Below are 12,317 nucleotides of genomic sequence, written 5' to 3'. Positions count from 1 at the left end.
CCGGGGTCCCGGCCGCAGGCCCTGCTCAGCCCACTGCCGGGCTAGGTGAACAGAACCCCAGACCAGCAGTAGGCTGAGCAGGCCGGCGGCGTAAGATCAACATTTTAATTTAATTTTAAATGAAGCTTCTTAAACATTTTGAAAACGTTGTTTATTTTACAATACAACACTAGTTTAGTTATATAATATATAGACTTAGAGAGAGAGACCTTCTAAAAACATTAAAATGTATTACCGGCATGTGGAACCTTAAATTAAAGTGAATAAATGAAGACTCGGCACACTGCTTCTGAAAGGTTGTCGACCCCTGCTCTAACCAGTCTCATCTTCACAACACTGAACAGTCCTCAGACAGCTGCCAGGACTTGCCTGCAATTATTGGGCCACATGGCTGCAACAATGTTCATCATCAAGCATGCGAGGCTACACATGCGGTGTCTACAAGCATGGCTCTGGACAACCTACTCCCCATGCAAGTACAGTGTAAACAAATGCCTCACAATACCAAACAAAATAAAAGAATCACTACACTGGTGGATATGACCAGACACTGTCTGGGTTCAGGTCCCTTTTGTACAGAATTCCCCAATGGTGACCATCACGACAGATGTGTCACTACTAGGTTGAGGAGCACATCTGAACACTCATTCTCTTCAGGGCCCTTGGTACCCGTCAGAATCCCTCCTACACATAAATCTACTAGAACTACTTGCCATTCACAACGTGTGTTCCCACTTCTTATTCATGGACAAGAATAAGATCATACAAGTCCCACAGACAATGTTGCATGCATGTTCTATATAAACAGGTTGGCGATGGCACGCTCACACTCCCTGTGCACAGAAGCCATGCGGCTATGGAACTGGTACATCAGTCACAGCCTCGACATCACAGCATCGTATCTACTGGGATCCCAAGACACCATAGCAGATGCAATAAGCAGGAACTTTTCTCAGGACCACAAGTGTGAACTAGACACGCAAGTGCTACACAATATATTCAAGCACTGAGGGTTCCCAACTGTAGACCTCTTTGCAACGGCACACAATGCCAAATGCCCACAGTTTTGTTTCAGAGCCGGGCTGGGTCCTCGCTCCATGGGTGACATCTTTCTTATCAAATGGGACACTCCTCTCCTATACGCCTTCCCTCTCACCCCCATCCTGGCACAGGTGATTCACAAGATCAGGTTGGATAAGTCCAAAGTCATCCTGATAGCCCCCATGTGGCTCGACAAACGTGGTTTCCTTACCTTCACAGAATGACAGTGTGCCAGCCACATACCCTTCCTCTTCTGCCTCATCTCCTCTCTCAGGACACAGGCCAAATTCTTCACCCAGACTTAGAAAGACTCCACCTCAAGGTGTGGTTACTGCACGGCTCTGAGGACCTGAAAATGACCTGCTCAGAGGAAGTACAGAATATTTTATTAAATAGCTGCAGAACAGCCACCCATCACACATATCTACATAAATGGAGACAATTTGATAACTGGTGCCAAAGAAACAGTGATCTCTTCCTCCTTACCTCTGATACTAGAATACATGCAGGGACTTAATAAATCTGGCCTCTCCATGAGCTCAATCAGGATGCACCTCTCAGCTGTCACAGCAGTCCACCGCAAGGTGGATGACTTATCCATTTTCACGCACCCAATCACCAAGTGTTTTCTCAAAGGCCTCACCAACATTTACCCTAAAGTACGAACCCCTACTCGATCATGGGATCTTAACTTTGTCCTCAGAGGCATCACCAGACCCCCGTTTGAACCATTAGCAACATGCTCCCTCCTCCACCTTTCAATGACGGTGGGATTTCTCCTCACCATCACATCTGCCAGATGGGTGGGAGAACTAGGGGCCCTCATAGCACACCTTCTATATACAATATTCTTCAAAGATAAAGTTACTCTAAGACCACATCCTAAGTTCTTACCTAAGGTCTCCTCATCATTCCATCTCATCCAACCCATTCACCTCCCAACATTGTACCCGAGACCCCATGGGAATAGACAGTAGTCAACACTTCACACACTGAACATCTGCAGGGCACTAGCCTTTTACATAGGCAGAACAAAGACATTCCACAAGTCTCCAAAATTACGCATGCCAATCACTGAACGATAGAAAGGAGATGCCATATCTAACCAGACACTGTCCAGATGGATTTCTGAATATATCATGTTGTGCTATCTCCACTATGATTTTCAAACCCCAACAGGGATTCGCACCCATTCCACCAGAGCTTTATCAGCTTTGATAGCATTTCTTAACAATGTCCCCATTACAGACATCTGTAAAGCAGCAACTTGGGCCTCAGACCATAAATTTATGCAAACCCTATGCATTAGAACATCATGCAACATCTGATGTAATATTTGGACCTACTGTATTTATCATCTGCCACAACCTCAACTACAAAGCCCCTTCCTTCCACTGAAGGGCACTGCTCTGAAGTCACCTAAAGTGGAGCACCCACAGGGACACTCCTCGAAGAAGAAAAGTTTACTCACCCTGTGCAGTAACTGAGATGATTTAAGATGATTGTCCTTCTGGGTGCTCCACTATCCCTTACCTGCACTTATCCCTCACATCAGAGTTTCACACTGAATGCTCTGCAGCAGAGAAGGAACTGAGAGGAGGTTGGTAGCACAGTGCCAGATAACTGCCTAAGACGGCATGAGACAGGACTGCACATGTGCAACCCAGCCAGGCACTGCTACTACAAATCTCTGATTACAAGCACCAGGGCACATGGACACCTAAAGTGCAGCATCCACAGGGACAACCATCTCAAAGAACCTCAATTACTGCACAGAGTAAGAAACCTTCTCTTCATGATAAGACAAAAGGGCATTTTGCCAGGGCCGGCACTTCCATTTAGGCGACCTAGGCAGTCGCCTAGGGCACCAGGATTTGGGGGGTGGCATTTTGCTGCCCTCGGCAGCGGGGGGTCCTTCCGCGCTCCAGGTCTTCGGCAATTCTGCAGCGGGTCCTTCACTCGCTCCGGGACCCGCCGCCAAAGTGCCCCAAAGACCAGGAGTGCAGAAGGACCCCCCAGCCGCAGACTTGCCGCCAACGACCGGGAGCGCGGAAGGACCCCTGCCTAGGGCACCAAAAACCCTGGCGCCGCTCCTGCATTTTGCACTAACTTGAGAATTCTGCCTCCTGTCATTTTTGGATCAAAAAGTGATAAGAAATTTCTTGCCTGGCTAAATATAATTATTAATCGCAGCACTGATTTACCAGTATGGTATGGTATGTTTTTATCTGCATCAGTCTTCCCTGCAGGAAAATATGCTACAACAGTCAGTGAGACATGTAGCGTAGCTTTGGGACAGGTATGCAGTATGAAATAAGGTATTAGGTGTGCATTCCATCAAGAAAGAAAAAACCTGAACTGATTGAAATTTCTTAACTGTTATTAGAAGTTTATCATTTATTAAAAATGAGTAGGGTATTTGTCACCATGGTATCTGGGCATACTTTTCATACAGCCTTAGAGTTTACCAAAGTATGCCAAAAGGAAAACTTATTTAACTAATAGAGTTCTAATAGATTGTCAATACCAATCTGCATTCCTGATGTACTTCAGTGCTTCACATTAAGCCTACACTAATTCAACTATTTGCAAAAAAAGTAGCTCTCAAGGATGATGATAAAAAAGAGATGGCCGACGTGTCGTACGGTGAAAGATCTAAGCAAGTTGTCTCGTTACACTTGTGGCTGGAAAGAACTGAGGAAGTACTGGTTCTGTGCCTTCTCATGTAACATCCTCTGGAGCAGCAGCAGTAATAGTATTTCTTTGTATCTCAGAGGCTGAGATCAGGGTCCTGTTATGCTAGGTACTATATATACATATTATCCCTGCCCCAAAGAGCTTACAACATGAGTAGACACAGACAAAGGGTAGGAAAATAAGAGAGGCACAAAGAGGTGATATGACTTGCCCAGAGTCTCAGAGCTGGTGAGTGACAGATCTGGGCATAGAATCCAGGTTTCCTAATTCCTGATTCAGTGTGGTCCAAGGCTAGATCTGTACAGTCCTCAATCATTAACGCTTTTTAGAAGGTTCTGGACTTAATGTGGAGTATGCAGGCACATCCCAAGAGTGGAATCTGTACTGAAGATTCTTGAAGAAAAACATTACAATCTTCAGAATAAAGACTGAGGGGAAATCCTGGCCCGATGTGCAGAAAGAATAGCAAGTATGGCAGGTGACGAGCTTGGCTTAACAGAGAAATCTTTGGTGAGCTTAAACACAAAAGGAAGCTTATAAGAAGTGGAAACTTGGACAGATGACTATAAAAATATTGCTCGAGCATGCCGGGGTATAATCAAGAAGGCTAAAGCACAATTGGAGCTGCAGCTAGCAAGGGGTGTGAAGGGTAACAAGAAGGGTTTCTACAGGTATGTTAGCAAGAAGAAGAAAGTCAGGGAAAGTGCGGGACCCTTACTGAATTGGGGAGGCAACCTGGTGACAGATGATGTGGAAACACTGAAGTAAATGATTATTTTGCCTTGGTCTTCACAGACAAGGTCAGCTCCCAGACTGCTGCACTGGGCAGCACAGTATGGGGGGGATGTGAGCAGCCCTCAGTGGTGAAAGATCAGGTTACGGACTATTTAGAAAAGCTGGACATACCAAAGTCCATGGGGCCGAAAGCAATGCATCTGAGGGTGCTGAGGGAGTTGGCTGATTTGATTGCAGAGCCACTGGCCATTATCTTTGAAAACTCATGGTAATTGGGGGAGGTCCCGGATGATTGGAAAAAGGCAAATATAGTGTCCATCTTTAAAAAACGGAAGAAGGAGAATCCAGGGAACTACAGACTGGTCAGCTTCACCTCAGTCCCCGGAAAAGTCATGGAGCAGGTCCTCAAGGAATCCATTTTGAAGCATTTGGAGGAGAGGAAGGTGATCAGGAACAGTCAACATGGATTCACTAAGGGCAAGTCATGCCTGATCAACCTGTTTGCCTTCTATGATGAGATAACTGGTTCTGTGGATATGGGGAAAGTGGTGGATGTGATATATCATGACTTTAGCAGAGCTTTTGATACGGTCTCCCACTATGCTTGCCAGAAACTTAAAGAAGTATGGATTGGATGAATGGACTATAAAGTGGATAGAAAGCTGGCTAGATCATCGGGCTCAACAGGTAGTGATCAATGGCTTGATGTCTAGTTGGCAGCCGGTATCAAGCGGAGTGCCCCAGGGGTTGGTCCTGGGGCTGGTTTTGTTCAACATCTTCATTAATGATCTGGATGATGGGATGGATTGCACCCTCAACAAGTTTGTGGATGACACTAAGCTGTGGGGAGAGGTAGATACGCTGGAGGGAGGGATAGAGTCCAGAGTGACCTAGACAAATTGGAGGATTGGGCAAAAAAAATCTGATGAGGTTCAGTAAGGACAAGGGCAGAGTCCTGTACTTAACACAGAAGAATCCCATTCACTGTTACAGACTGGGGACTGACTGGCTAAGTAGCAGTTCTGCAGAAAAGGTCCTAGCGATTACAGTGGCCGAGAAGCTGGATATGAGTCAGCAGTGCACCCTTGCTGCCAAGAAGGCTAATGGTATATTGGGCTGCATTGGTAGGAGCTTTGCCAGGAGATTGAGGGAAGTGATTATCCCCCTCTATTTGGCACTGGTGAGGCCACATCTGGAGTATTGCATCCAGTTTTGGGCCCCCCACTACAGAAAGAATGTGGACAAATTGGAGAGAGTCCAGGGGAGGGCAGCGAAAATGATTAAGGGGCTGGAGCACATGACATGAGGAGAAGCTGAGGAAACTGGGCTTATTCAGTCTGCAGAAGAGAAGAGTGAGGGGGATTTGATAGCAGCCTTCAACTACTTGAAGGGGGGTTCCAAAGAGGATGGAGATAGGCCAGGGGCGGGCAACCTTTTTTTGGCTTGAGGGCCACATTGGGTTTCCAAAATTGTGTGGAGGGCCGGTTAGGAGAGGCTGTGCCTCCCCAAACAGCCAGGCATGGTCCGGCCCCCGCCCCCTATCTGACCCGCTCACTTCTCGCCTCCTGATGGCCTGCCTGGGACTCCTGCCTCATTTCTCCCCCCCACACACACACACACACTCCCTGTCCCCTGACCGCCCCCAGATCTCCCGCCCTTGATTGCCCCCCACCACCGCATCCAACCCCCCTCTCCTTCCTGACTGCCCCCCCGCAGGATGCCTGCCCCCATCCAACCACCCCCACTCCCTGTCCCCTGACTGCCCCCCAGCATCCCTGCCCCCATTCAATCTCCTGTTCCCTGCCCTCTGACCACCCCACCCCCTATTCACACCCCTGACCACCACCCCAAACTCTCCTGCCCTCTATCCATCCCCCTCTGCTCCCTGCCCCCTAACCGTGCTGCCTGGAGCACCAGTGGCTGGTGGCGCTACAGCTGTGCCGCCCAGAGCACCAGGACAGGCAGCTGTGCCGCCCGGCTGGAGCCAAACATGCCACCGCGCAGCACAGAGCACCAAGTCAGGCCCGGGCTCCGCAGCTGCGCTGCTGCCCAGAGCATTGTGCCAGCAGTGCTGTGGGGGGGGGGAGAACAGCAGGGGAGGGACCAGAGACAAGCCTCTCGGGCCAGGAGCTCAGGGGCCGGGCAGCAGGGTCCCGCAGGCCAGATGTGGTCCGCGGGCCGTAGTTTACCCACCTCTGAGCTAGGCTGTTCTCAGTGGTGGCAGATGACCGAACAAGTAGCAGTGGTCTCAAGTTGTAGGAGGTTGGTCTAGGTTGGATATTAGAAAAAACTCTCTCAGCGGGAGGGTGGTGAAGCACTGGAATGGGTTACCTAGGGAGGTGGTAGAATCTCCATCCTTAGAGGTTTTTAAGGCCTGGCTAGACAAAGCGCTGGCTGGGATGATTTAGTTGGGGTTGGTCCCGCTTTGAGCAGGGGGGAGTGGAGTAGAATGATGACTTCCTGAGGCCTCTGAGGAATCTTCTCTGATTCTAATCTTTAAGACAAGTTAGCTGAACTGTTCCTTCTAAGCACAACGTGTATTACAAGTCACAGGGACAGTAGCGGTCTCTGAGGTACCGGGCATCTAAATCATTTGGGGTTTCTTGAATGGTAGCCAGCACCTTGAATTTCACCCTGACAATGGCAAGGTATAAGACGATCTGATCAGTTTAAAAGGCTTTTTGCACTATTAAAGCTAATGCTTCTAAATAGCCTTCAAGTTTATACCCTCATAGACAAAATTGCACTAGTTTAAGATTGATTAAAAAACAAACATATTTGAAGATTAGACTCGAGCAGCTTATTTTTAATCTCTCTCTATTCCTTTTCTCTCCCTGCCCAAACAAAATATCTTCATGCAGCCCCTACACATTAATAGAGCTAGTTTTAGATGCAGAAATCATGTTATTGGTCACATTGTTCGCTCCTCAAGATACTGTATGAACTTCCATAAATATGTGTATGTGCCACATGCTCCCCCAACACTGTGCTGATATGTACACACCATTACCCTTGCTATGAACTGAACCTTAAGCTTAGCTGAGTGAAATGTGTGACACTGAAAAGGCAACCTATTTACCTGCAAATTTACTTTCTCATCATTCTAGTGGATACCACAAAGATATTGTACACTTTTCTCTTAACAAACGCATTGCAAAAGGTAGGTAATATGCAGCAGTATGGTGATCTTTAGTTACCATGCTCTATAACATGTTTTATAATACTCTTTAGAGCAGCATCAGAAGATAAATGTTTGTGGGCCTAATATTTACTACTGAGATACTTGCTACATTAAGAAAAATCTATTAAAATACCCACTGCATTCTCTGAAGGATTTAGCAGTTGCTAGACTGCCAGTCAGCTAAGGGTATACAAGAGTTATTGTCATTTTGATTTTCAGATGAGTCATTTGGTATATTGCCCCCAAAGGCTCTTCATTATGATGCAGTGCACAGCATATAAAATTGCTTCGGCTTTCTGGGCTTCATGGAATCGAGTGGGGGTTGCAGTTGCTCAGCATTCTGAAGCAGCGGCTTTATGTTTAATTGACACCTTTGATGTAGCCCTAAGACAGCACCTGCACCTCCCACTGCTGCTCTGAAGACGTCAGCCTTACGCAGAAAAGGCTTCTGCTTATGAGTCCTGCATCTCATTCAGCTCACTCTGCGAGCAGCCCTAGCTATCCTTAACTAATCCCACCACTTCCCATCTTTGCTACAGCTTGGCTTAGTACAGGGAAAGATTTTTTGTGCTTGCTATCATCAAATTAAACACTAAGACTGTGTCCATGTTAGAACTCATAGAAGGTAAGTTAAATGCCTTACTGATACCTTAGTATGTAAATATTCATATAAGATTGAGAATTCAGGTGTCGAGTTGCTCATTTTTTTTCTGAAACTGACAAATATGATTGTTAATATGCCAGTTGTTTATTTAAAAAGAGTGAGTGTGTGTGTGTGTATATATACATACATATATACACATACACTCACTCTTTAAATATATACTGTCTTTCTATACACATTTCTTTCTGTGCTTTAGTAAGCTTTTAAGAACATTATGGGTATCCTCTATGTGATTACTTTGTAGTACACTATGATACTCTTCAGGTATTAGGTATTTGTTAATTTTACAGAGCATGTCATATAAAGGCTGAAAATGCTTCTAAAATTAAATACATTGAAATATTTTGAAGGAATTTTACTATTTAAGTAAGTGATGATTTGGTATAATGTATACCTGAGATTTTATGGCCAGTTCCGTTGTATGTCTGAAGTCCATGTGAGTTAGTTCTGGGGTGATGTTTGGGTCAGATAGTAATGCAAAAATGTCTTCAAACAAGTGAGGGATTAACAGCAAGCTACAGTGACTTGTTCTTGCAAGCAGTGCTGCTTTTTATTCCTAGTTCGTAGCACTGAGAAACATAAATAAATGGGATGAAAGGGATTAAATATAGGTAATATTTGTTAAGGCAACAAAGCATTATGGCTTTCCATGATATGCATGCATAGGCACTATACAGTTTAAGAAAATTTAATGAAGTTCATCACCATTGACTTAAACAACTGTTTTAGATTGGCTGCTTATTTGTTTAAGCACTGTATAAATTGGCAGCGTGAAAGTCACAGTGCTAGAAAAGCAGTTCATTTCTGCACTACCTTATTTAACATTTACAAATCTGAAAAATGTGAATGGGTACCTTAAGAAAAAGTTGATAGAATTAAGGCATGTTTATTAATTATTTTCCTCTGCTTTTACGCTGTAGGTACCATGAGCCAAACATTTATTTCTGTATTTATTTATTGTCCTTCTAGTTAATGGAACCCCTGGTAGCCAGCTTTCTACTCCCCGCTCTGGGAAGTCTCCAAGCCCATCTCCTACCAGCCCAGGAAGCCTGCGAAAACAGAGGGTAAGGAAACAAGGAACTGATTTTTGAGACTGGCTGAGCAAGGATCTGGCATGGGTGCCACCAAAATTGCCTTCCCCAAAAGTGTTCATTACACCTAGCCAGAAGTATGGGGTGGAAGAGGTTGGCTACAATTCTTGTTGTGCCCGTGCAACATTCTTAAACAACTGGAATGCAGCTGTTCTCCATCTTGCAGAATATTAAGTGTGCTGGGTAGTGGCTTATCTTTAAGAAGAAAAAAGAGGTCTTTGCTCTTGCTTTCAGAACACTTTTATGTCTTTGTTTTTTGCTAAGCATTTCACAGCTGGAGGAAAAGTTAGACCTCCTAAAAGTTCCATATTTATTTATTAGCACCCCAGCTTTAATTCTATGGTAAAGTGAAGGAGTGCTCTGTGGAATTTAGCTATATTGTCCTGACCATATACAATAAATTTATGTTCGGCCAGCCAAAGCGGCTCAGCATCAAGGCAACAGCGGGATGTATTAGTGCTTTGGAGGCCCAGGATCATCAATAGATTTTCAATTCCTGTACCAAAAGCCTAGGTACATAGTGTACCTAACCAGCATCATATTCCCTCTAGTATGATGGTGGTAGCTGTGTTATTGCTGTAGTAATCCCTGTATAACAGAACATTTTTGGTTCAACATAGCGTTCTCATGTATGGGAGTGGGCCAAGGGCAGGTCATTGCTGTGCACACTGATTTAATTTATTGCATTCGTCCAAAGAGAATGAAAGATGTCTATTGATCTTCTCTTCTGACATTTTCTCAACTGTGGTCTGTGGGCCTCAGATAAATCATATTTGAGTCACTGCATCATGTCTCAGATTGGCTTGCAAATGCATTTGGACTCAGGCTTTCTCAGCCTCCTTCAGTTTTAAATAAACACGAGTTAGCTTCCTGTCTCTGTGAAGTAGGGAGTTGTAAGCAAACCTGACAGTGTGTGACTCAAAGCCTCATTTTGGTCAGGTTTTGGATTATTTGGAACACAGGTAGGTAAGAACGTGAGTTGCATTTGGTGTGAGTTGTTCCTGAAGCCCTCTCCTTGGCAGCAGTGTCATCTTGGTCCTTTTGATCTGACTCCCAAGGTTTATTGGATTAATTGTTAGCAAGTTGCTGTGGGTGGGGGAAATGTCATCTGGATTTGCTGGATTTCACAGTGATGATATGGGTCTCTATCGAGGTGGATGGCGTCATCAGCAAAAAGGATTCTCTCATTGGCTCTGAGGCCACCTCTTTTCCTGATACATCTCAGTCTTCTCCCTCCCCATCACTGATGCTGTTTTTGCATCAGGAAGGGCAGAAGACATCTTCTCCTATTAATAATGTTCATTGGAGGAAGGCTGAAAGGAAGCCATGTGGTCAGCACCTTTCCACGCCAAGTGCATCACCTCTACCTGTTTTTGATTTCCAAATGTGGAGGGTAAGGCACATGGATTCTTCCTATCCAGTACCTCTTCTTGGGAAGAAGATGTTGCAATTACACAGGGTTTTAAACATTGTGTGGTGGTGGTATGATCAAAATGTTCAGCAAATTGGAAATTTTCTTTTGAAATTCAAGATAAACTAAAGGAGCAATAACTCTTCTGTAAAAGGGTCAGGTTCTGCCCTCAATAATTGCAAGCAGTCCCACTGATTTCAGTGGGAGATCCATGCGTTCCTGTGGGCAAAATGTGGCCCAAAGCTTTGTTTGTAGGCAAAAAAGAGAAAAAGGTATGTGAACGTGGAGTATATACATGTGCACGCTATGTAAAGATTGCAAAACCCTGTATTATGTGTTTTTATAAAGAGACAAAATATGTGTATACGTGTAGAAACATATATTACATGCAAAAAACTACCATAAATTATTATTTAGATTGCAAAGTCAAACATTTTAAAGTTAGGAAATGCAAGAAGTACAGTGGCCTGTGCATCTAACTCAGTTTTGTGTGTGTCCAAACTATGCATTTAACGAGTCAGAAGTCCTGTGGCAAAAATACTATGTGATCACGTAATTAAAGATCATCATGCATAGGCACAAAGGACGAATTATCGATGCACAGGCGACCATAAGCTGGCATTTTATAACTTTGAGTGTTGTACTTTACATCCTAAAAGTCTTTTAATGTATTTTTTTATGCAGTTGCCTGGGATTGTTTTTTCCAAGGAAAAGTGTATGAACAAGTTATTTTATATCTGATTGTAACAAACTCTCCTTCATGCATCAATGGGGTTTGATCCATGAGTCTTCAGCACTGCAGCATAAAGTGCAACCATTTGAGCTTCAGGACTAACTACATTAGCCAGCAGCAGGAAAAGGTTGTTATCCCAGAGTGGGGAGATGGCTTCTGGTACTATGTACTGGGATCACAAGGGGGGGGGGGGTGAGAGGAGGAGCCTGGTCTCTCTCTCTCTCTCTCTCTCTCTCTCTCTCTCTCCATGATGCTGGGGGATTCCTGCCTAGATCTAGGTGGTTTATGGGTGGATCCCAGCTAGATCCTCTCTTCTGCTTGGGAGATGGGAGAATTCCTGTCCCAGGTGGTGCCCACAGAGGGCAGATGAGACACTTACACTATATGCTCCATCCCCATTGGCAGGAGTTAGGGGAGTGCCTAACCTATGTCTTGTTGCCAGGGGGATGAGATGCTGAGCCAACGTGATGTGGTGGGTCTGGGAAGGGAGGGAGTTGTCAAAGAAATCCCAGCCTGGCTCTGTACACGAGCCTCCTTCCAGATACATATGCTCTGGTAGCTCTTTGGTGTTCCTGGTACATTGTCTGCTGATGTGGCAGTAGCCTGAGCGAGGCTATTTAAAATGTTCAGTGATTTAGGCAGGCTGCTAGAATTGTCTTGCTGAAAGGAAATGGTCATTTATAACACTTTGGAATTTAATGGTAGAAAGAAATGTCACCTGTAGCTTGAAGAGTTTCTCCCTATTGAATATCAAAGGCCTGTTG

General features: G+C 44.9%; 1 protein-coding gene across 6 annotated transcripts in view; it reads left to right on the top strand.

The window, feature by feature from the left end:
* The window catches only part of DCLK1 (doublecortin like kinase 1), a 347,909-nt gene that overhangs the window by 263,423 nt on the left and 72,169 nt on the right, over nucleotides 1-12,317 (top strand). For 5 of the 6 annotated variants that reach the window (XM_039547110.1, XM_039547101.1, XM_039547119.1 and 2 more), the window contains exon 6: nucleotides 9,288-9,382. In XM_039547110.1, the coding sequence (XP_039403044.1) occupies nucleotides 9,288-9,382 (95 nt within the window). Of the gene's footprint in view, nucleotides 1-8,147; nucleotides 8,280-9,287; nucleotides 9,383-12,317 lie in introns of those variants that run through there. The other variant, XM_039547139.1, reaches the window with a different exon arrangement.

This window comes from Mauremys reevesii, linkage group 1 (assembly GCF_016161935.1).
Source record: "Mauremys reevesii isolate NIE-2019 linkage group 1, ASM1616193v1, whole genome shotgun sequence".
NCBI lineage: Eukaryota > Metazoa > Chordata > Testudines > Geoemydidae > Mauremys > Mauremys reevesii.
Note: the sequence above shows the minus strand (reverse complement) of the source record. Positions and strands in the feature narration are given on the sequence as shown.